General features: G+C 42.7%; 1 protein-coding gene across 3 annotated transcripts; it reads right to left on the reverse strand.

Annotated features, from left to right (window-relative positions):
* Nucleotides 1–548: 548 nt before the first annotated feature.
* On the reverse strand, nt 549–22,940 carry LOC137344568 (CMRF35-like molecule 7). 3 transcript variants are annotated; one of them, XM_068007619.1, is made up of 6 exons: nt 22,893–22,940; nt 22,359–22,444; nt 13,948–14,280; nt 13,555–13,609; nt 8,871–8,984; nt 549–1,843 (listed from the first exon to the last, which is right to left on the reverse strand). In XM_068007619.1, exons 2-5 carry the CDS (start codon nt 22,396–22,398, stop codon nt 8,885–8,887), a joined length of 528 nt encoding a protein of 175 aa, XP_067863720.1. In that variant the 5' UTR covers nt 22,399–22,444; nt 22,893–22,940; the 3' UTR covers nt 549–1,843; nt 8,871–8,884. The 3 variants fall into 3 exon arrangements, with proteins under 3 accessions (XP_067863720.1, XP_067863721.1, XP_067863719.1); XM_068007620.1 differs by having other exon boundaries at nt 22,359–22,447; nt 22,893–22,922; XM_068007618.1 differs by lacking the exon at nt 22,893–22,940 and having other exon boundaries at nt 22,359–22,858.
* Nucleotides 22,941–24,201: the final 1,261 nt, after the last annotated feature.

A 24,201-nucleotide genomic window follows, 5' to 3' on the forward strand; every position in this document is an offset into this window, starting at 1 on the left:
CACAACAGTAAGTGATCTTCAGAGGCTGAAGATAAGGAACCTTGTTGAGGTAGAGCAGAGGGAACTTCATTTTTCATTTGGTGATGCTGGACCTAACACGATGGTCCTCAATGTAAAAAATATTCCACTCCTCTACACAGTTAACTCTCACCTTGACCTGAATATAAATTCAATCAAACAAAATTAAAAAGAAGGCCTTTTGTCTGAGACTCAGGACTGTCAGGACTGGCTGTGCCAGTGGAATTTGATGACAGTTGTCCTTTTACAATCAGTTGACGTTAGATGAAGTGCCAGATAGAGGTGATTTGTTTCATATTGAAAAGGGGGAGGGAGGAGTGGCACTGTTGGCCATGAATGTCCTTGAGCTACTCAGTAATCAGTGGCATCGATGGCCATGGCATCAGAGTAAATAACTTCTCTACCTTCTGCGACAGTGTTGGACAGCAGGTGATAAAGAAATGAAAATAAGTTTAAAAATATTACAAAACTGCAATGTTCTCTTCTGCAAAGCAGTTGAAACACATTTTGTTTATCATGAGTAGTCAGGATACAATGGGGTCATTTGTTTATTGAATAACAATTAATTTCGCAATAGTAGGTGACCTAACAGAAAAATACATTTGATTTTTAGGACAAAGTTGCAACAACAACAGTTATGAAGCAAAAAAAAAAGTGTCTTCAATTTACATTATAAAGCTAATTTCTGACTGTGCACTTCTATCAGAGAGCCTCACCCATCTGGAGTGTGCATCAGAAACTTGTGTGTTGCGCAGCACACAATTTTCTGACCATTACTTTGAATGATTGGAAAATCGTGCCAGTGCCTGAACTCCCAGTGAGGCTTTCCCAGCTGGTGAGGCTTCCTGGCACAAGGGCGAAGTCAGAAAATGACCCCAGGTGTATATTTCATGAAATTCCAGGGCGATTCTCCCGACCTCCTGCCTTAACTTTGGCGGGAGATCGGAGAAACCTCTGGACAAACGGCGCTGTCCATTTACACCGTTTCTCTGGGGGTTCTGCCGATCTCCTGATGAAGTTATGGCAGGAGATCAAGAGAACCTCTGAAGATTTTCCGGTCCATAATATATATTGATAGTACAAACATATTGAATGGAAAAAAGGCAATTCAGTTGTCAACGTTGATGTGTGATGAATCGATGCTTTGGTGAACCTTTATCCATTGTTAACCCCCAAATCCTTATTGTGCAAAAGCTAGTCATCGCTATCACTATTGTGGCCTGAGTTTAAACTTGTAAGTCTAGAAATTGCGGTCAGTGTGACACTTTACACTGCAACAATTAAACAATGGTGGCGGTAATGTGGGACTGCAGTGCAGTCATTGCTGCAGTAATGCATCGCTCACCTGATGCATTAATCTCGCCCAAAGAAAAGATGCAGTGAGTAACCTTCATTTAAAGATTCAATTTTGTTTTCCACACTCTAGGTTTCGAGCATTGCTGGGACTCCTCTATCATTGGGCTTGCCAGCAGAAGTTAACTTTAATGGACACTAAATCATAGGCCGTGAGGGCGCAATTTTGCAACATTGGATCCTGGTTTGCACCAAGCGGAGTGCAGCTGAATTTTTACATTTTAGCTCTCCGCCCATAAATGTGGGTTTAACTAACCTTGTTAATAGTTTTAAATTGTACAGCAAGAGACAGTACAAAAGAGAATTAGTGACTTCGAAAGAACACAGCACAGTTATTGCACAATATCTGTCAGTCAGTCCATGCCGTACATATGGTGATTAAGGGCGTGATGAGGATAGTCTTGCTGTTCGGTTGACTGGACATTCTGCAGTGTACTGAAGGTGCTGATGTAAAGTTACAGATCCTATTGCCCTGGAAACAAAAAGCAAAGGAAGATTCATATTGCAAGCTTCATGTTAAGAGTCAATTTGCGCTTAGTTGCATAGAGTTACATCGAGTCTACAGCACAGAAATAGGCCATTCAGCCCAACTGGCCTATGCCAGTGTTTATGCTCCACAAGAGCCTCCTCCTACCCCTTAGCAAGTACTACTTTATACACAGCCATTTAAAATGAAGATTGAAATTATTGTATTAAGAAAATGGGTTAAGAAAATAGGTCACTTTTAAATGTAGCACAAGCCGAAACTTTAATCTTTTTCTGGGCTCATCAAGGTGAAGGACCGCAATGATGGCGAATAAGAATCCTTCCCTCCTCCTCTCACCCACCATCAGCATCAAGTTAGGTAATCTCACATAGGCCATGCCATCCTGGTATTATTTACCCATTGATGGTTTGGCATTAGTTTAGTGTGACATAAAGCTGAAGTAGACTGTCTGATTAATTTGTAATCTTTCTCCATAAGTCCCCAGGGCTTATGGCGAGCGCGTTTTGTGCGAACGCAATTTACCCACTGTACGCAATGGCCGGTATAACATGGTAGCCCTATCACCATATAACAAGTATGTTCCTTCTGTGTAGTGACCTTTTGCCCAGTTGTTTCCAGCTGCACTCTGATCTGCATCTTTATTTAAACAACAGTCAGTGCTTAGTACAAACTGTAACTCCACACCACTTAAAGGGGATTAGAAGATTTTAAGTACACGAGAGGTAATTGAACATTAACAAGGTATTATTTACTTATTTACTTACTTATGTTTGTTCTTGCATTTTGCATTCAGTGCACCTTAATGAGGTGCGAACTGGTGAGTAAGCACAGCTGTTTCTGCCTGAAATAACGGAGCACTTAAGACGCTATAACCGGCAACTTTGAAGTTGACATTAATGCTCAGGATAACGGTTCAGCCATTTAAGACTGAGATGAGGAGGAATTTCTTCACTCAGAGGAACAATAGGAACATAGGAACAGGAGTAGGCCATTCAGCCCCTCGAGCCCGCTCCGCCATTTGATAAGATCATGGCTGATCTGTGATCTAACTCCATATACCTGTCTTTGGCCCATATCCCTTAATACCTTTGGTTGGCAAAAAGCTATCTATCTCAGATTTAAAATTAGCAATCGAGCTAGCATCAATTGCCATTTGCGGAAGAGAATTCCAAACTTCTACCACCCTTTGTGTGTAGAAGTGTTTTCTAATCTCACTCCTGAAAGGTCTGGCTCTAATTTTTAGACTGTGCCCCCTACTCCTAGAATCCCCAACCAGCGGAAATAGTTTCTCTCTATCCACCCTATCTGTTCCCCTTAATATCTTATAAACTTCTATCAGATCACCCCTTAACCTTCTAAACTCGAGAGAATACAACCCCAATTTGTCTAATCTCTCCTCGTAACTTAACCCTTGAAGTCCGGGTATCATTCTAATAAACCTACGCTGCACTCCCTCCAAGGCCAATATGTCCTTCCGAAGGTGCGGTGCCCAGAACTGCTCACAGTACTCCAGGTGCAGTCTAACCAGGGTTTTGTATAGCTGCAGCATAACTTCTGCCCCCTTGTACTCTAGTCCTCTAGATATAAAGGCCAGCATTCCATTAGCCTTCTTGATTATTTTCTGCACCTGTTCATGACACTTCAATGATCTATGTACCTGAACCCCTAAATCCCTTTGGACATCCACTGTTTTTAACTTTTTACCATTTTGAAAGTACCCTGTTCTATCCTTTTTTGATCCAAAGTGGATGACCTCACATTTGCCTACATTGAATTCCATTTGCCACAGTTTTGCCCATTCACCTAATCTATCAATATCGCTTTGTAATTTTATGTTTCCATCAACACTGCTTACAATGCCACCAATCTTTGTGTCGTCAGCAAACTTAGATATGAGACTTTCTATGCCTTCATCTAAGTCGTTAATAAATATTGTGAATAATTGAGGCCCCAAGACAGATCCCTGCGGGACTCCACTAGTCACATCCTGCCAGTGAGTACCTTCCCATTATCCCTACTCTCTGTCGCCTTTCGCTCAGCCAACTTCCTAACCAAGTCCGTACTTTTCCCTCGATTCCATGGGCTTCTATCTTAGCTAACAGTCTCTTATGTGGGACTTTATCAAATGCCTTCTGGAAGTCCATATAAATAACATCCATTGACATTCCCCTGTCCACTACTTTAGTCACCTCTTCAAAAAATTCAATTAGGGGTGAAGGTCTCAGGATACGGGGTAGGGCATTTAGGACTGAGATGAGGAGAAATTTCTTCACTCAGAGGGTGGTGAACCTGTGGAATTCTCTACCCCAGAAGGCTGTGGAGGCCAAATCACTGAATATATTTAAGAAGGAGTTGGATAGATTTCTAGACACAAAAGGCATCACAGGATATGGGGAAAGAGCAGAAATATGGTATTGAGATAGAGGATCAGCCATGATCATATTGAATGGCGGAGCAGGCTCGAAGGGCTGAATGGCCTACTCCTTCTCCTATTTTCTATGTTTCTATGTTTCTCTGGCTACAGGCATGGTGCTGGAGGACTGGAGGCCTGCTAACGTTGTACCATAGTTTAAAGCGAGTAATTACAGGCCAGTCAGCCTAACCTCGGTGGTGGGCAAATTATTGGAAACAATTCTGAGGGACAGTATAAATCATCATTTAGAAAGGCAAGGATTAATCTAGGACAGTCAGCGTGGATTTGTTAAGGGAAGGTCGAGTCTGACTAACTTGATTGAATTTTTTGAGGAGGTAACGAGGAGGGTAGATGGTGGTAGAGCAGCTGATGTAGTCTACATGGATTTTAGCAAGGTGTTTGATAAGGTACCGCATGGCCCACTGGTCAGAAAAGTAAAAGCCCATGGGATCCAAGGGAAAGTGGCAAGTTGGATCCAAAATTGGCTCAGTGGCAGGAAGCAAAGGGTAATGGTCAACGGGTGTTTTTGTGACTGGAAGGCTGTTTCCAGTGGGGTTCCGCACGGCTCAGTATTAGGTCCCTTGCTTTTTGTGGTATATATCAATGATTTAGACTTAAATGTAGGGGGCATGATTAAGAAGTTTGCAGATGAGACAAAAATTGGCCATGTGTTTGATAGTGAAGAGGAAAGCTGTAGACTGCAGGAAGATATCAATGGACTGGTCAGGTGGGTAGAAAAGTGGCAAATGGAATTCAATCCGGAGAAGTGTGAGGTAATGCATTTGGGGAGGTCAAACAAGGGAAGGGAAACACAATAAATAAGAGGATACTGAGAGTTGTAGAGGAACAGAGGGACTTTGAAGTGCATGTCCACAGATTCCTGAAGGTAGCACGGCAAGTAGATAAGGTGGTTGAGAGGGCATATGGAATACTTTCCTTTATTATCCAAGGTATAGAATATAAGAGCAGGGAGATTATGCTTGAACTGTATAAAACACTAGTTAGGCCACAGCTTCAGTACTGCGTACAGTTCTGGTCACCACATTGCAGGAAAGATGTGATTGCACTAGAGAGGGAACAGAGGAAATTTATGAGGATGTTGCCAGGACTGGAGAATTTTAGGTATGAGGAAAGATTGGATAGGCTGGGAATGTTTTCTTTGGAACAGAGGAGTCTGAGGGGAGATTTAATTGAGGTGTCCAAAATTATGAGGGGCCTAGATAGAATGGAAAGGAAGGACCTATTTCCCTTAGCAGAGAGGTCAATAACCATGGGGCATAGATTTAAAGTGATTAGTAGAAGGATTAGAAGGGAGCTGAGGAAATTTTTTTTCATCCAGAGGGTGGTGGGGGTCTGGAACTCAGTGCCTGAAAGGGTGGTAGAGGCAGAAACCCTCATCACATATAAAAGGTGCCTTTATGTGCACTTGAAGTGCTGTAACCTACAAGGCTAAGAACCAAGAGCTGGCAAGTGGGATTAGGCTGGATAGCTCTTTTCTGTAAGGCACAGGCACGATGGGCCGAATGGCCTCCTTCTGTGCCATAAATTTCTATGATTCTATGATTACCCCCCAACTCCATGAACCCTTATCTTGTGTAACAACCTTTCATGTGTCACCTTATCGAATGCCTTTTGAAAATCCAAACATACTATACTATAGAGAGCAAAGACTACAGGGAGGATGGGCAAACATACCATGGCACTGTGGTACAGGAGGCCATTCAAGTTGGGGGAGTAAAAAGGAATGTGGTAGTGGTAGGGGATAGTATAGTCAGGGGGATAGACACTGTTCTCTGCAGCCGTGACCAAGAGTCCCGAAGGCTGTGTTGCCTGCCCAGTGCCAGGGTTAAGGCTATCTCCTCGCAGCTGGAAAAGAACTTGAAACATGAGGGGGAGGATCCAGTTGTTGTGGTCCATGTTGGAACCAATGACATAGGTAGAACTAAGAATGAGGTTCTGCTGAGACAGTTTGAGGAGTTAGGGTCTAAATTAATAAGCAGGACCTCAAAGGTAATAATCTCTGGATTACTACCTGAGCCACTACCTGTGCAAATTGGCATGGGGACAGACAGATCAGAGAGTTAAATATACGGCTCAAAAGATTGGTGTGGGAGACGGGTTTTGATTCATGGGGCACTGGCACCAGTACTGGGGAAAGAGGGAGCTGTTCCATTGGGACGGGCTCCACTTAAACCGGGCTGGGACCAGTGTCCTGGTGAATCAAATAACGAGGCTGTAGATAGGGCTTTAAACTAAAAAGGGCGGGTGGGAGGAAGGTGAGGGGAAATTTAGAAATCTAATGAGAAAAGTCAAGGCAACAGAGCAGTGTAATGATTTGGGTAAAGATAAGCAGAGTGGCAAAAAGGGACAGAAGGTTTAAACGGTAATAGTGTATCAGCTAATAAGGTCAAAGCAGGGAAAATGGTAAAAAGTTAAAATTAAGGCTCTTTATCTGAATGCATGGAGCATTTGTAACAAGATAAATTAATTCATTGCACAAATAGAGATAAATGGGTTTGATCTAATAGCCATTACAGAGACATGGTTGCAATGTGACCAAGGTCGAGAACTAAATATTCCGGGGTACATGAAATTTCGAAAAGACAGGCAGAATGGAAAAGGAGGGGGTGTAGCCCTAATAATAAAAGATGACATAAGGACAGTGGTGAGAAAGGATCTTGGCTCGGAAGATCAGGAAGTAGAATCAGTATGGGTGGAAATAAGAAATAACAAGGGGCAGAAAACATTGATGGGAGTAGTTTATAGGCCCCCTAATAGTAGTTATACTGTTGGACAGAGTATTAATCAAGAAATAATAGGAGTTTGTAACAAAGGTAATGCAGTAATCGTGGGGGACTTTAATCTTCATGTAGACTGGACAAATCAAATTGGCAAAGGTAGTCTGGAGGATGAGTTCATGGAATGCCTTCGAGACAGTTCCTAGAGCAATACGTCATGGAACCAACCAGGGAACAGGCTATTTTAGATCTTGTATTCTGTAATGAGACAGGGTTAATTAGTAATTTCACAGTAAAGGATCCTCTGATGAAGAGCAAATATACATTCCATTGAGAAATGAAAACTCCACGGGAAAAGCGATTCATCTGTGGCTAATTAAAGAAGTTAAGGATAGTATTAGATTAAAAGAAGAGGCCTATAATGTTGCTAAGAAGAGTAGTAAGCCTGAGGATTGGGAGAGTTTTAGAAACCAGTGAAGGATGACCAAAAAATTGATAAAAAGGGAGAAAATAGAATATGAAAGTAAAGTAGGAAGAAATATAAAAATGGATTGTAAGAGCTTCTACAAGTATGTAAAAAGGAAGAGAGTAGCAAAAGTAAACATTGGTCCCTTAGAGGCTGAGACAGGAGAAATTATAAAGGAGAATAAGGAAATGGCAGAGACATTAAACAAATATTTTGTATCTGTCTTCACAGTAGAAGACTCAAAAAGCATACCGGAAATAGTGGGGAATGAAGGGGCTAATGAAAGTGAGGAACTTACAGTAATTAAAATCCGTAGAGAAAAACTACTGGGGAAACTAATGGGACTAAAAAAGCCGATAAATCCCCTGGTCTACAGCCTACGGTTCTAAAAGAGATGGTGGATACATTGGTTGTGATCTTCCAAAATACCCTAGATTCTAGAACCGTCCCAGCGGATTGGAAGGTAGAAAATGTAACCCCGCTATTCAAGAAAGGAGGAAGAGAGAAAACAGGGAACTACAGGCCAGCTAGTCTGTGGTTGGGAAAATGCTGTAATCCATTCTTGAGAAAGTGGTAACAGGGCACTTACAAAATCATAATATGATTAGGTAGAGTCAACGTGGTTTTATGAAAGGGAAATCGTGTTTGACAAATTTATAAGAGTCTTTTGAGGATGTAACTAGCAGGGTAGATAAAGGGGAACCAGTGAATGTCGTATAGTATAGATTTATAGTGTACGTAGTATAGTACACATAATGTAGATATTATGATAGGGAGGAAATTCCAGAGCGTGGGATCTAGGTGGCTGAAGGCACGGCCGCCAATGGTGAGATGGAACTCATTCTAAACTCTAAATCTCATTATCATAGAAATAATAGTGAGCTTTCTGGATCCCCCCAGTTTGATCTTGTGGATTGTTGGTATAGTTGCCATATGATAAAGCTTTTTTATATTGCTTATGTGGTTGCTCTTCAGAAACCACCTGATAAGTTTACTGAGTACATCCCCAATGTACTTTGGGCCATTTTTAAATGTTTTATTTGATTTTCTGTAATAATCCTTCCACTTTAGTAAAATATTAAATATTAACATACATAATACACTCAATATAAAGTGTGCCAACATAAGTTAATTATATGGCACCATATTTTTAAAAAAATAATAAATGCTAGCTGCATTTTAAGATTTAAGATTTGAAAGCTGCTTGACTGTTTCAACAAAAAATCATCCCTAAATATGATCTCAATATAAGATAAAATGGGGCATGTTTCCTTCAGAAATATGTTGTGCTTATTGTTCTGTTATCCTTTTGGAAATGTTTATGATGAATAAATTTCAAAGAATTCTTCCAAAGTTTATGTTGTTAAGCTAGAAGATAAAAAAACAACAACTTACCGGTTTTTCTTCACCTATATTTTCAGTTTGACCAAAATGGCCCAAACAAGCAGAATGGCAAAGAACACCCAGCGTAGAACGCTCCATGTAAAATAGTACTGAGAATTCTTTTGCCTGGGTAGATAGAAGACAGAATGGTTTAATCTAAATAGTTCCTCTTTCTGGAACTTCCTAAACGTTCAGGATTACCTTGAAGGTGTGAATCATTTGGTTACACGTGTGGTGGAAAGATTCTGCTTAGGAGCCCCTGGAGCACACTGGGAAATTACGCACCACGGCCCGTGAGATTCTACCTATTAAAATTAGCGGACAGAAAATATCGGGTTGGAAGGTCCGCTATCTCCCAGGATCTGCTCTTAGCCTGTGCCAGGAGTGCTGAAGTGGAAAATCATCCCCTTATTTCTCCCGATAGATATGGGGCATGATTTTAACCCCAAGGAACGGGTGGGTTGGAGGTGGTGGGGGGGCGGTGGGTGGCAGTAAAAATTTTAAAAGTTGGGAGCAAGAACGAGTCCCGGCTCCAACTCCAACGCATCTGGGTACGTGCGTGTTTCAGAAGCCCAGAAGTCCCATCGGCAATTAAAACCGGCGGGCTGACATTTAAAGGGGGAATTAAGACAATTGAAGTACTTAAATCAATTAAATTTGTGGGGATTGAGGCAGACAATGATTTTAACTCTACCTGAACGTGTCTCCTGTAGCCTCTGAAACACGCCATGGAAACGGAGGTGAGTTGCAGCCGGCAGCCATTTGGACATTCATACCAATGATTGACAAATGGGGATAAAAGGTGAGTTTTTGAGGCAGGGCACTCAGTTCTCTCAGACAAACATTTGGCTGGGAGTTCTTTGTGTTTAGACTCAGATTTCTTTGTTCACAGTCAGAATTCTTCTGTTCAGATATATTTGCCTGCATTTTGGACCCCCTCAAACCGACACCATCAGGATGGGGGGCGGGGGTGGGTGGGTGCAATGGATGTATTGCACTACATCTGAGGAGGAGGCACATCACCATCTGCGCCAGGCATGGCATGCAGTTCTGAGAGTTGCAGCTCCAGAAGACAGAGGTGTGCCACAAGGACCTGCAGAAGAGCAGAGAGGGTAACAACGGAAGGGCCGTCGTCACAGGAGCTACCACCCTCGTGAAAGGGTCGACAGGCAGTGGCTGAGCTTCCTGGACCTCTCTGAGGAGCAGTGCCTACGAAGTCTCGGATTGAGTTGCCAGGTGGCTGCAGCCATCTGCAGGCTCCTTCATGCAGAGCTGCTCCCGACTGGGCCTGGTGACCACGCATTGCTCGTCGCAATTAAAGTCACCACTGCCCTCAACTTCTTCAACTCTGGATCCTTCCAGGGCACCACCGGTAACATCACCGGGATCTCTCAGTCATCTTTCCATAAGTGTACACGACAGGTCACAGTTGGCTTGTTTGCCAGGGCATCCCACTACGTCAACTTCCCCATTGGCAACATCAGCCAGACTGAGAGGGCAATGGGTTTCCACTCTCTGGCTGGCTTCCCATGGGTACAGGGTGCAATTGATTGCACATACATAGCAATCCGAGCACCTCCACACGAGCCAGAAAAGAATATCACTCTATCATTGCGCAACTGGTTTGCGACCACAGTAAGAGATTTCTGCAGGTGTGTGCCAAATTCCCAGGCAGCCGCCATGATTCTTTCATTCTGCGTGAATCCAACATCTCGGCCCTCTTCCATGCACAAGACAAACTTAAGGGACGGCTCCTTGGAGACAAGGGATACCCCCTGCAGACGTGGCTCATGACACCTGTGAGGTATCCCACCAGCGAGGCGCAGAAGTGGTACAACAATGGTCCCAGCACCACCAGGTCTGCCATAGAGCAAGCCATAGGACTGCTGAAGATACACTTCCAGTGCCTGGATCGATCTGGGGGAGCCCTTCAGTACTCACAGGCGAGGGTGTGTAGAACAATACTCATGTGTTGCATCCTGCACAACATCGCTCAACAGAGGGGGTTACCGGTAGATGAGGTCCCATACACCCCACAAGCAGTCGCACCTACCATCAACACTGAAGAAGATGAGGAGGAGGAGGAGGATGACGATGGGCGAACCATTGGCGAAGCAGCGTCTCACCTGGCTGCTCGGCGTGCCGGGGAGTCACTCATACTTGATAAATTCTCATAGGGAGATCTGCAAAGTGACTACAACCAGGTACTCAGGCCACCTGTAATGATCACCACAACCACTTCTGGGTTTAACCCAGGCAGGTTTGTCTGCGTGTGGACAACAGACACCAGGAGGTCCCACCCCCACTTAGCTGGCAGGCCAATACTTGAAAGGGCAATGTACCCCATTGAGATACTGGTGGTACTTAATATTTTGTGTTTTGGACAATTAAAATAAATTTAACCTTACCGTCCGGGTTTCCCATCGCTTCCGAATCACGTTAAGCGAAAACAGGCGGGAAGGGCCAGATCCATGAGGTGAATGCCTTTATTTCACTGCTTGTGGGCCCGGAGGAGCAGGAGTGCTTCATCCAAGCCCATCAAGCTCACCTGGCCGAAAGAAACCCCGCGATCGGTGCCCCTCCCCCCCCCCCAACAATGGTGGACCCCAACCTACCTCCGACTCTTCACCCGACATCCAGCGACCTCTGATCTTCTTCCCGGCCCCTCCCCCGATCTTCTTCCCGGCCCCTCCCCCGATCTTCTTCCCAGCTCCCCAAACTCCCATGCCCGCTTACCTTCCGAGTTTCGCACCCGAAAATCTTCTCCCCCACCCACCCACCCCGCTGCCTTCCCGGCTCGAAGTTAAAATTTACCCCATGTAACTTTACGTAATATCACCTGTTCTACACTATCGCACAAAGTTAAAATGATTTTGCTACTGGTGCAAAAAATGCATTTCGTTCCACAGAAAATGAGATTCCACACTTTGGGCAAACATTCACCTGCACATCCCCAGAGAAACAGGTGATAGCGATTCGGCAGCCTCTTTCACACTATCGCACAAAGTCAAAATTACCCCAAACACTCCCAGATCAGGTATAATATTGGATTAGACATAGGGCAAGCATCCATTACACTGACTAAACATCTGAATTTCAGGGGTAGATTTTGAAGTCTATCGCTTGGCCGAAATGGGGCACGGTAGCGCCCAGAAAATGGTGGGGAATGACTTACCACCTCGTTCCCGTCGTCGCTGTGGCCTCCTCAATCTTCCCCCGGGGCCTACCGCTGGGCAGCCAGAGCTCCCTCCCCCCCAACCCCGAGTCAGGATGTAGAACCTTTGAAAATGCAAATCGGGACTGTATGACGTACATAGGACCCCATTTGCTATTTTGGGGTAATAATGCACAGAGTGTGCACTGCGCCAATCTCCCTCGGTGTCAGCTGGCCGTCCGGCCAAAGAGGGGCCCACAGGTAAGTTTTACTGTATTTTTATGGGACCGGGAGGAGCAGAGGTGCTCGCCCAGGCTCCATAAAAACCAACCTGTGCTGCTGTCACTTCGGCTCCCCCCTCTCCCCCTTCCCGAAATCAGACCACCCCCCCCTAACGGACCTACCTTCTTCTGGTGCAGAGGCCGGCTGGCCTGATCCGATGTTGAATTTTTGCCTGCAGGCCAGCCGGCCTGAACCTGCAGTTGTACCAGGCCTACCGTCAACACTATCTGTTGGCTGCCCAACTGGCTTCACTGGTCGGACACCGAGTTAAAATCCAGCCCTCAGACCCAGGAGAGAATCCCTTATTGCACCAATGGTATATTTTCATTTGCCACCCCCAATGTTACCTAATAATGTTGAATTATGTACTAGAATGGATTACCATGACATACAAATGGAGCTCTGATCACTCAGCTTTAGCTTAAAGATCTCGGGGTAGAATTCCCTTGGAGCTTCTCCCAATCTCTTGCAGTACCTTCTGCAGGAGATTGGTGGTAACCCCAGAGAGGTGGTGCAAACGGCCGTTACAGTGGGAGATCAACAGCAGAAGTTCCAGGCGCTGTTCACCTCTTCGCATGATGGAAGTCTACGAAAGTCTGATTCACCCAAGAGTCCTGCATCTTATCAAAATGTGCAAGAAATATGTTCTAAAAAGGTATTTTAACCTGTCGCAAACTGATTTACGGGGGCAATTTTAACCTAACCCCCCTGTCGGGAAGCTGACGGGATCAGGCGCAAAGTGGTTTTACACCCTGCCTGATTTTACTCTTCTTTGAAGTCAATGGAGAACAGTATTGGGTGGTGTGTAAAAACAGTGTTCCACCTGATCCCGTGGGTTTCCTGCCTGCTGAGTTAGGTTAAAATTACCCCATCGAGTCTACAGCATAGAAACAGGCCATTTGGCCCAACTTGTCTATGCCGGTGTTTATGCTCCACACAAGCCTCCTTCCACCCATCTCGCCCTACTTTAGTTTCTATTGATTTCAACAGGAGAGATGTAAAACAGGCGGCCGATTCACTATCATGCATTTAACACTATCGCACAAAGTCAAAATTATCCCCTTTGTTTCTGATACTGGCGGAAAAAATGCTTTTTGTTCCACAGTACTGACACTTTGGGCAAACATTTACCTGCACCCCCTCCCAGAGAAACAATAAAGATCTCTCATATGGCTGTAGGATATTACACATTATTACAGTTGTGCAGATACAGAACAACTGCTCAGAATGGACCAGTTTAAGATAACGTGTGACATTTACCTTTGGGTTTCCTTGTCTGACAGATAATCTGAGAATGAGGGAAGTAACTTGTCAGCTGTTAAAAATGATATAAATAATTTTTATTAGATTTTATCACCAATCTTGTGTTACACATTCAGCCTAAACCATCAGAGATAAATTTATCCTAATTAGCAGTAAAAAGATAGAAAATTTGATTTATATAGAATAAGTACCAAAATTAAACACTTTGTAGTTTTTTCACTATTCTGCTGGTTTATTCTTATCTGAATTATAACTTTAACGTTCCACTGAAAATTTTGGAAATTTGCAAAATATATAATAAATCGTACAGCAAACTATATAACTTTGTCATCTATCAAAAATGTATAGCTGAAAAATGTACACAATAATAAATGTATATTCAGGCCTTACCTTCATTAACTTTAAGTTTTACAGGACTTAACAGGTCCAGAAAATATCTTTCAATTCCACACCAATACCAGCCTTGATCGTTCACTGTTAATCGTTCCATCGTGACTGAAAATTCTCCTGCTTCATTATCAGCTGTAGCTGTTATTCTGCCATCAGAGTTTACCTTCCTGGGGCCTTGGGTTTGTATTAGAACAGTACAGGCTTCCCAGGCATGCCCTCTGCACCAGTATTTTTGATAATTGCTGTAGTATGTGTCATATGTGCACGTGATATGGACTGATTGTCCCACTGATCCATTTACTGCATCTGGTCCAGTTATTGTAGCGCGTGTAACTGTTAGGTGTGAAAATATAACACACGTTTTAAAGTACAATGAAAGTAAAAAAATGTAACAGTTTAATAGCATAGAATATATATAAACTTTAAATATGTGTATTAAATATCATCAACTTATTCTCCCAATTTGATCATTCTATTGGTATGTTTGAGGGTCCTCTGCTCTCTTTTGCAAAGAAGTACAGAGAGTTTTCTTTATTGAAACCCTGCTCTCCTTGCGGAGATATGACGTAAACATTGATGAAAATTGATCAGCAGTTTCATGTATGAAAATGTGTACATGGAACATTAACCCCCAAAGGTTTACAAACAACAATACGGCCATTCCACACACTTCAAGAACATTTTGTAAACAATCTGTAATAATTAATATTAATCAGAAAAAAAGACAGATCATCATATCTATGCCTCACTGTCATTGTGCAGGTGAAGGTATTCGCAATAAGATGATTACATCTAACTTCATCCTGAGATGCTGGTCGTTATTGCTCCTATTGCTCACATTCCATCTCATGCAGTCACTCTTCACTGATCCGTAAATGTACATCCTGCTCCTTCTCAAAAGCCAGGTGGAAACAATATTTTTTTTTGAGGGGGAATCCTATCAACATAAAATCTACACTGATATCTTCATCTATATTTAAACTCTCCAATGATATGCACCACACCTGATCGTGCAGTGATATAAGTTTGATTGTAGCCTATCTCAATGATGTGTGGGTTTTGCATTGATGGCATCAGCCACGGGTTGAGTGGTTACACTTGATCCTCCCAAGAGGCATCCAGTTAAAAATCCTCAAATATTGCTGGTAGACAGGAATGAGTTGTGCATTGATCCCGGGACGATTTGCAGTGAGCACATCTGTGCAGCGTGGACAACCCTGTATACCAAGGGACTGGAATATCGAATACATATTTTTTGTGTTTCAATTAGCGTACAGTCGATAGCAGCTGTACTTGGCGGTATTAATGGATGGAACATCAAGGGCTGTGGGTCTGTGATCTCCTGAACAGCACTCTCTGTGAGTGTCACTCCTTACCAGAAATACCCAATCGAATATTCAGCCCTCCTATCTAACTCTTTTTCTTTCCACTCAGTATCAATTTCAATCATCCGATCTGTAAAGCACTCTGGGACATCTTGCCAACACCAACGGCACTATGTAAATGAAAGTGTTGTTGTACTTAGGGCCATCTGAGTGGTCAGACGTGGATCAGTAGCAGCACTCTTGCTTCTGCACCAACCAACATCTGATCACTTATCTCGTTGCTGTTTGTGGGATCTTGCTGTCTGCAAGCTGGCTGCTGCATTTGCCTGCATAACAATAGTGATTACCTTTCAAAAGTACTTAATTGGCTGTGAAGTTTTTTGGGATTTCCTGAGGACATGAAATGTGCTCTATAAAGGCAAGTTCCTTCTTCCTTAAAGGGTCTTGACGCAAGAAATTCTTGTAAGCCAACATATGTTGCAGGAGGCATGTTTAGTATCAGACAGGATAGCTTGGATGATGAGAAGCTCTATATCACTGTCTATGTAAAATAATATGGCATATACCAGCAAAATTGGGGTTGTGCTCACTTGTGGTGTGGGAGTGCCTGTGTCAAGAGTAGGAGGGCTGCCTTCACCAAATTATGATGTGGAGATGCTGGTGATGGACTGGGGTGGACAAATGTAAGGAATCTTACAACACCAGGTTGTATAACCTAGTGTTGTAAGATTCCTTACATTTGTTCACCAAATTATGTGAGGCTAGCTATATCTCCTCATTGGAATACGCTCCATACACAGGAAAAACAAGTGTAGGGACCCTGCCATTGGCAGGGAATGAAAAATCCAATGAGGCAGCAGCAAACAAGAGTAGAAAGTGCTGCGGCTCAAAATTAAAGAGCACTTGCCATGTTTGCACTGTGAGTTGCAGCTCAGGTTTTTTTGGCCCACCCTGTGATCACTGAGGAATGTGGGGAAAACTCATTCAATTGAGGATGAACCTTAATGGTCCTGCAGCAAAAAAAGGTTGGCACTGCTTGCAGGAGAAGGCCAGGTATAAACTGCTTGAATACAAAGCAAGCACCTACAACATGCTCAGTCGTACGGAACTGGGAACAAATGAGAGAGCTGTAGCTTTCAGGTGCAATTGATGTGGTCTTGGGTTAGGATAGCGGTTCTTTTTGTTGGTTTCGATGACATTTCAAACAGGATGAGCAACTTGCGACAACATGAGCAATATGTTGATTTATTCAGTAGCCCTTTCTAAAAATTGATGGGAGGAGGGGATTTTTAACTTACGGCCACCCGATTAGCACCGGTAAAATAGGTGTCAGGCCTCCGAATTTTGAGTGGTGATCTCTCGCGGCCGATGTCTGCCGGAAGTACGCTTGCCGCCATTTTGAGTCCGGCATGTTTTAGTCCTCCAGGGAATCGGCAGACACTTAATAATGCAATTAGGGGTCCTGTGCCTGTTTTAGGACCCTTGTGCCGTAGTTGACTTCCTGAGCGCTAGATTCGCCCATTTTAAAACCCGTCCACAAATGCTGGGTGGGAACAATCGAAGAGGACATTGTACCAGTAATATTTTAAAGGGATCCTCAAGTTCCTGGTTGATCGTTTGAGACTGCTAGTGGGCTTTTATGCCTATTTCTAGCTATGTTGGCTGCTGTAGTTGACTACAAAAATTGTAGCAAGTTATTAATTGGAGCTGGGGGACAATATCTGCCCAGAGGCGGCTGCACAAACTACCTCTGCAACATGGGTGTGCTGCTTGGTGTATTATTATGGCTGGAGGACGAGGAGGAGGAGGAGGAAGAGCGTCAAGCAAGAGTAGAGAGACCCATAGCTGAAGGGAGAAGAGGGCAAAGGAAGGGAGCGCGCAGGAGGCCTTACCACACATGAGTCTACAGGACCAGATCATCTTACCTCCAGTTAACAGAGGAGCAGTGTGTCCTACTCCAGAGACTTAAGCACAAAATCTAGGCTGACACTCCAGTGCAGTACTGAGGGACTGCTGGAGGTGCTGTCTTTCAGATGGAATGTTAAACTGAGGCCCTGTCTGCCCTCTTAGGTGAATGCAAAAGATCACATGGCACTACTTTGAAGAAGAGCAGGGGAGTTATCCCTGGTGTCCTGGCCCATATTTATCACTAAAACAGATTATCTGGTCATTAACAAATTGCTGTTTGTGTGAGCTTGCTCTGTGCAAATTGGCTGCTACATTACTACAGTGACTATACTTCAAAAATACTTTATTGGCTGTAAAGTGCTATATAAATGCAAGCCCTTCTTTCTATATCCCTTTGCAAAATCTTTGTGTCCTCCTCACAGCTTACTTTCCCACCTAGCTTTGTATCGTCAGCAAACCTGGATACATTACACTCAGTCCCTTCATCTAAGTGATTAATATAGATTTTACATAGCTGAGGCCCAAGCACTGATCCTTGCGGCTCTCCACTAGTTACAGCCTGCTGGCCTGAAAATGATCCGTTTATCCCTACTCTCTGTTTTCTGTCCATTAACCAATCCCCCATCCATGCTAATATTACCCCCGACCCCATGAGCCCTTATCTTGTGTAACAACCTTTTATGTGGCACCTTATCGAATGCCTTTTGGAAATCCAAATATATGACATCCATTGGTTCCCTTTTATCTACCCTGCTGGTTACATCCTCAAAGAACTCTAATAAATTTGTTAAACATGATTTCCCTTTCATAAAACCATGTTGACTGTGCCTAATCATATGATTTTCTAAATGCCCTGTTACCATTTCCTTAATAATGGATTCCAGCATTTTCGTGACTACCGATGTCAGGCTAACTGGCCTGTAGTTCCCTGTTTTCTCTCTCCCTCCTTTCTTGAATAGCAGGGTTACATTTCAAGAAGGTTACAATCCAAGAAGATTGTGATCCGTTTTGTAAAGGGCCGGTGGCAGAAGAGGATTCTGGCGATCAACCCTTTTATGTGAGTCGATGAACATGTAATATTCAAGAACCTTGTGCTGGCTTTATGCCTGGTGTTTGTTCCTTGCCACATTTCATGGGCTGCTTGGCAGATGCATTGACATAGCAGTTATACAGAGTGCAATGCTAAAACATTGGCATGCTTGTGCATTTGGAAAGTGCGTGTATAGTTGCCAGAATTCCAGTGTGAAGCTCCATCAAGCTTACAATAAAGTGCTGTTACTACTACCACTTTTGTATGGCGAGGGAGCTGATTAGCAACGTTAAAATAACCAAGTCTAGACTGGTGAACCAGTGGGTAGCTTCAGATGTGGCTTGGTGTAAGTCTGAGATGCCACCAGCAAGCAATCGAAGTGGGCATTGTTGAATGATAAAGGAGCAAGCACAGATACTTGAGGTAGACCATCATTGAGAATACATGCTTTGTGAGATGTGTTGTAAGACAACATAGTAAATTGATGTACAGTTTGAGCATGTTTACTTTGACAACCTTTCACGCACCAACAGATTTCTTCCTCACCTATTCCCAGAGTTTGGTCACAGGTGAGACAACATTGACTCTGCTAAATCCATCCAGCCTGTTTTTTGTGCTACTCGTCAGAGGTTGATGCCCTTCCCTTTCAAAAAGGACAGACCTTTTCTCCAGCAGCTTCTGCAATAGAACCTTCAAAGTTGCATCCTTTGCTTCATGTGCTGCACAGCAGGAACGCTGCAATATTATGGAAAGAAACTGACCTTGCATTATAGTGCGAGAACATTGCAATATAGACACACATGACACCCCAACACAGCAGTACCCTGTTGCCATAGTGCCAGGACTACATTATTGGCCCCAGTTGTTTGCTAGTCATAATCATATTGCAATTTTTAAAATTGTTATTATGAACAACTAATATAGAAATACATAGAATGTACAGCACAGAAACAGGCCATTCGGCCCAACAGGATCATGCCGGTGTTTATGGTCCACATGGGCCTCCTCCCACCCTTTTCATCTAACCATATCCTTTTGCCTCGTGTGTTTATCTAACTTCCCCTTAAATGCATCAATGCTAGTCGCCTCAACTACTCCTTGTGGTAATGAGTTCCACATTCTAACCACTCTCTGGGTAAAGAAGTTTCTCCTGAATTCCCTATTGGATTTATTAGTGACTACCTTATATTTATGGCCCCTAGTTCTGTTCTCTCTGCAAATGGAAACATCTTCTCTACATCCACCCTATCAAACCCTTTCATAATCTTAAAGACCTCTATCAGGTCACCCCTCAGTCTTCACTTTTCTAGAGAAAAGAGCCCCAGCCTGTTCAATCTTTCCTGAGAGGTATAACCTCTCAGTTCTGGTATCATCCTTGTGAATCTTTTTGCACCTTCTCCAGTGCCTCTATATCGTTTTTATACTATGGAGACCTGAACTGCTCCAAATGTGGTCTAACCAAGGTTCTGTACAAGTTTAAGATAACTTCCATTATATAATAAAATGAGGATTTGAATGAAGAATTCGGCAATAGGTAAAAGAAGAAATTGAGTGACTGTATTTATATAGTCAAATTCCAAGACTGAATTACCATCCTAACCTCACTGCCATGGACAACTAAAGAGGTAAGAGACAGTATAAGATGTAAGGAAAGGGCATACAAAAAGGCAAAAAATAGCACAGATCCTGGCGAATGGGAAAGATACAAAGATCAACAAAGGGTCACAAAACAGATAGTAAGAGCAAAAAAAGAGAGTATGAAAAGAAACTTGCAAGGGATATCAAAACCAATACAAAGAACTTTTATAGTTATATTAGGAAAAAGAGGGTGGTCAGGAGCAGTGTTGGCCCCTTAAAAACTGAAAGTGGGGATATTGTCATTGACAATGGGGAAATGGCAGACATGTTGAATAATTACTTTGCATCAGTATTTACAGTAGAAAAAGAGGATAGCATGCCGGAAATCCCAAGAAAACTTATATTGAATAAAGGACAGGGACTCAATAAAATTAACATAAGTAAAGCAACAGTAATGAAGAAAATAATAGCACTAAAGAGTGACAAATCCCCAGGACCAGATGGTTTCCATCCCAGGGTTTTAAAGGAAGTAGGTGAGCAGATTGCAGAGGGCCTAACTGTAATCTTTCAAAGTTCTCTAGATTCAGGAACTGTCCCTCTAGATTGGAAAATTGCACATGTCACTCCGCTTTTTAAGAAAGGAGAGAGAGGGAAACCGGGGAATTATAGACCAGTTAGCCTAACATCTGTTGTGGGGAAATTGCTGGAGTCTATAATTAAGGATAGGGTGACTGAACACCTCGAGAATTTTCAGTTAATCAGGGAGAGCCAGCATGGATTTGTGAAAGGTAGGTCGTGCCTGACAAACCTGATTGAATTTTTTGAAGAGGTGACTAAAGTAGTGGACAGGGGAATGGTAAAAAGTTAAAAACTGTAGATGTCCAAAGGGACTTAAGGGTTCAGGTACATAGATCATTGAAGTGTCATGAACAGGTGCAGAAAATAATCAAGAAGGCTAATGGAATGCTGGCCTTTATATCTAGAGGACTAGAGTACAAGGGGGCAGAAGTTATGCTGCAGCTATACAAAACCCTGGTTAGACCACACCTGGAGTACTGTGAGAAGTTCTGGGCACCGCACCTTTGGAAGGACATATTGGCCTTGGAGGGAGTGCAGCGTAGGTTTACTAGAATGATACCCGGACTTCAAGGGTTAAGTTACGAGGAGAGATTACACAAATTGGGGTTGTATTCTCTCGAGTTTAGAAGGTTAAGGGGTGATCTGATTGAAGTTTATAAGATATTAAGGGGAATGGATAGGGTGGATAGAGAGACACTATTTCCGTTGGTTGGGGATTCTAGGAGTAGGGGGCACAGTCTAAAAAATTAGAGCCAGAACTTTCAGGAGCGAGATTAGAAAACATTTCTACACACAAAGGGTGGTAGAAGTTTGGAACTCTCTTCTGCAAACGGCAATTGATAGCAGCTCAATTGCTAAATTTAAATGTGAGATAGATAGTTTTTTGGCAACCAAAGGTATTAAGGGATATGGGCCAAAGGCAGGTATATGGAGCTAGATCACAGATCAGCCATGATCTTATCAAATGGCGGAGCAGGCACGAGGGGCTGAATGGCCTACTCCTGTTCCTATGTTCCTATCTTACATATTATTCCTTATAACTTTTTTAAAAATTGCCGTTTAGTTTTACTTTTCTTACTCTTGCGCATTAAGACTGCAGAACATAATAGCGTGGTGAGTGAAACAGTAACAAACAAAAAGCGATTAAAAAGATTATGACATGGATCCCATAATAGTATGAAGAGGCTTTTCTTAGCAGCAGATTACTGGCACACCAAGCTGTATGGATTCATAAAATGGCTTATTTGAAACTGAAATTTAAATAAACCTTACAAGAATAGTTGAAGCTCTGTTGGAAAGAAAGAATGTACTTGCATTTATATAGCACCTTTCACGACCTCAGGACATTCCAAAGCACTTTACAGCCAATAAAATACTTTTGAAGTGTAGTCACTGTTGTAATGTAGGAAACATGGCAGCCAATTTGTGCACAGCAAGGTCCCACAAACAGCAATGAAATAAATGACCAGATAATCTGTTTTTTAGCAATGTTTGTTGAAAGATAAATATTGGCCAGGACACCAGGGAGACCTCCCCTGCTCTTTTTCGAAATAGTGCTATGGGATCTTTTCTGTCCACCCGACAGTACAGCACTCCCTCAGTATTACACTGGAGTGTCAGCCTGGTTTACATGCTTAAGTCTCTGGTTGAAGCTACAACCATCTGACTCAAAGGCAAGAGTGCTACCACTGAGCCACGGCTGACACTAAAGGGATAGGGACATACTGGGGCAGATTTCCCTGTTTCCTTGCCTGGGTATAATTACCCGGGCACAGCGCATATAGGAACATTTGGTAGGGAGGATTATACCCCCCTAAGGGAGCCCTCATGATTTTCCATCCATTTAAGTTAACTGCTGACGTTCACAAGCTTATAATCAGACAAAAATCTGGAAGAAACTTCTGCTAATAATTCTTAATTCTATAAAACTTGCACAGATATATGCAATTGTTATATACCCATATATGTTCTGAACAAATATTGTTTCTTACCTGATAAGGAGATCATGAAAAGAAGAAATGCGAAATCCATACTTTCTGTTTTTAAAACGAGTAAGTATCACAAAGTTGTGGAAAATCTTCTTAGGAAAAAAAGATGAAAAAATAGGAACAGAAGATTTATTTTTTCACTTTACTCAGCTTCACTGAGGAACGTGACTGAAAGCATAAGGATAATTCTTCAGATTCTAGTTTTCATTTGTGAAAGTTTATTTTAAGGAAGTATATTTTAAGGAATGGGGAGGAGCTAGTGAGAAAATGAAGCATTCTTCTCTTTATTCGACTTTTTTATGGGTTTCTTCTGGCTATTTCTGCAAGTTACAGGAATGGACATTACGGTCTGGATGTGTTTGATTTTTGGGTTTTGTCAAACAAAAGGGGGTTTAATATGCTAATGCCAATTGAATGCCAAACTGTTCTGCTGGCTGGACCATGTGTTAATCATCAGCTACCATAGATAATCCAAAACACTTGGCCTAGAGCAATGAATCAAGATATTAAATGAAGTACATTTAAAAAAGAAATTACCTTAACATGGAGCTAAGTAGGAGTGCTCCAGCTGTTGGTGTCCCCTCCCCACCCCCGCTCCGATCACCACCCCCCCCCCCCTCCCCCCCTTTCTTCGGGACTGCTGCCAGCATTGCAGCAGCCCGACATTAATCTTGCCTTTGCCAGCGAGCTGCCTGGGGATATGCCATAGGCATCCACAGCTCGCTTGTCTTATTAACATGAGGCTCTAGGCCCAATATCAATAGGACCTCGGGCCTGTCTATTTCTACTCCAGTATATCTTGTTTGGTTTCTAAAATGTTCTATAAGGAAGTGCACAAGTTTCTGTTGCTTTCTGTTGCCCTTTTGACCTTTATTCAAGTCACATGGGAGCCTAGCTTTCAGATGAACTTTAATAATCCATTGTTTGCAACATTCCTCTGCCTGAAGTAAACTAACCTTCAGGCTGATTGTCAGTCAGCTCGTCATTTAAAGAGTGAGGTGTCATTGTCAATACCCCATTCAAGAATCAAATAATTACTATTTATGGTGACTTTAAAATCCTTTGTTGATTTCTGTCTTGCTGATTTGAAAAAAAAGTGTTTGAAGAGTGATTGCTGCTTAAATCATTATGGGAACTAATAGTGTATGGGGTAAAATGGGTGACACTATCGCACAAAGTCTAAATCTACCACTATTAACCCAATCTGTATTACAGTAAAAATATCAAAGGATCTCATTCATGTTCATTATCGGTACAGCTATGCCATAAACTTGTAGAGACGTTCCATCTCTCTCAAGAAGCATGGGTGACAACCACCAACTTTTGCTTTAGTACCATTGCCCTTTAAATTCAGACATTTGCTTTGAAGGAATCAATTATGGATGTTTTGAAGCCAAGGCTAAATGTACATGGATGGCCATTTCTATTTAGTACTCTGCAGCCGTCCTTTATCACACTCTGTTCTATCTTATATTGATGTATCTGAAATTGGTATCTCACCTAAAGATGCATTGTATAATGTTTGTTTGGCAACCAACACCACTAAATCAGATTATTTGGTCATTATCACTGTTTGTGGGAGCTTGCTGGGTGCAAATTGGCTGTTGCGTTTCCTACACGGCAACAGTGACTACACTTCAAAAAGTACTTCATTGATCGTAAAACACTTTGGGACGTCCCGAGGTCGTGAAAGGCGCTATATAAATGCAAGTCTTTCTCTCTTTCTTTTCAAAAGGGTACTATCTTCCTTAATTATGCTCATTAAATATTTTTGTTTTCCAGGATAGTGAAAATTCTGTGGTGTTCTTTACATACTTTTTGCCACAGTAGCCTGCGATGCAGGTAC

This window comes from Heptranchias perlo, chromosome 27, assembly GCF_035084215.1.
Source record: "Heptranchias perlo isolate sHepPer1 chromosome 27, sHepPer1.hap1, whole genome shotgun sequence".
In the NCBI taxonomy this organism is placed as follows: domain Eukaryota; kingdom Metazoa; phylum Chordata; class Chondrichthyes; order Hexanchiformes; family Hexanchidae; genus Heptranchias; species Heptranchias perlo.

Coding starts and splice junctions, on each gene's coding strand:
- LOC137344568 (XM_068007619.1), bottom strand. CDS start 22,398: ATGGATTTCGCATTTCTTCTTTTCATGATCTCCTTATCAG. Junction 14,281..22,358: donor TTTCATGATCTCCTTATCAG/GTAAGAAACAAT, acceptor CACACCTAACAG/TTACACGCGCTACAATAACT. Junction 13,610..13,947: donor AAAACTTAAAGTTAATGAAG/GTAAGGCCTGAA, acceptor CATTTTTAACAG/CTGACAAGTTACTTCCCTCA.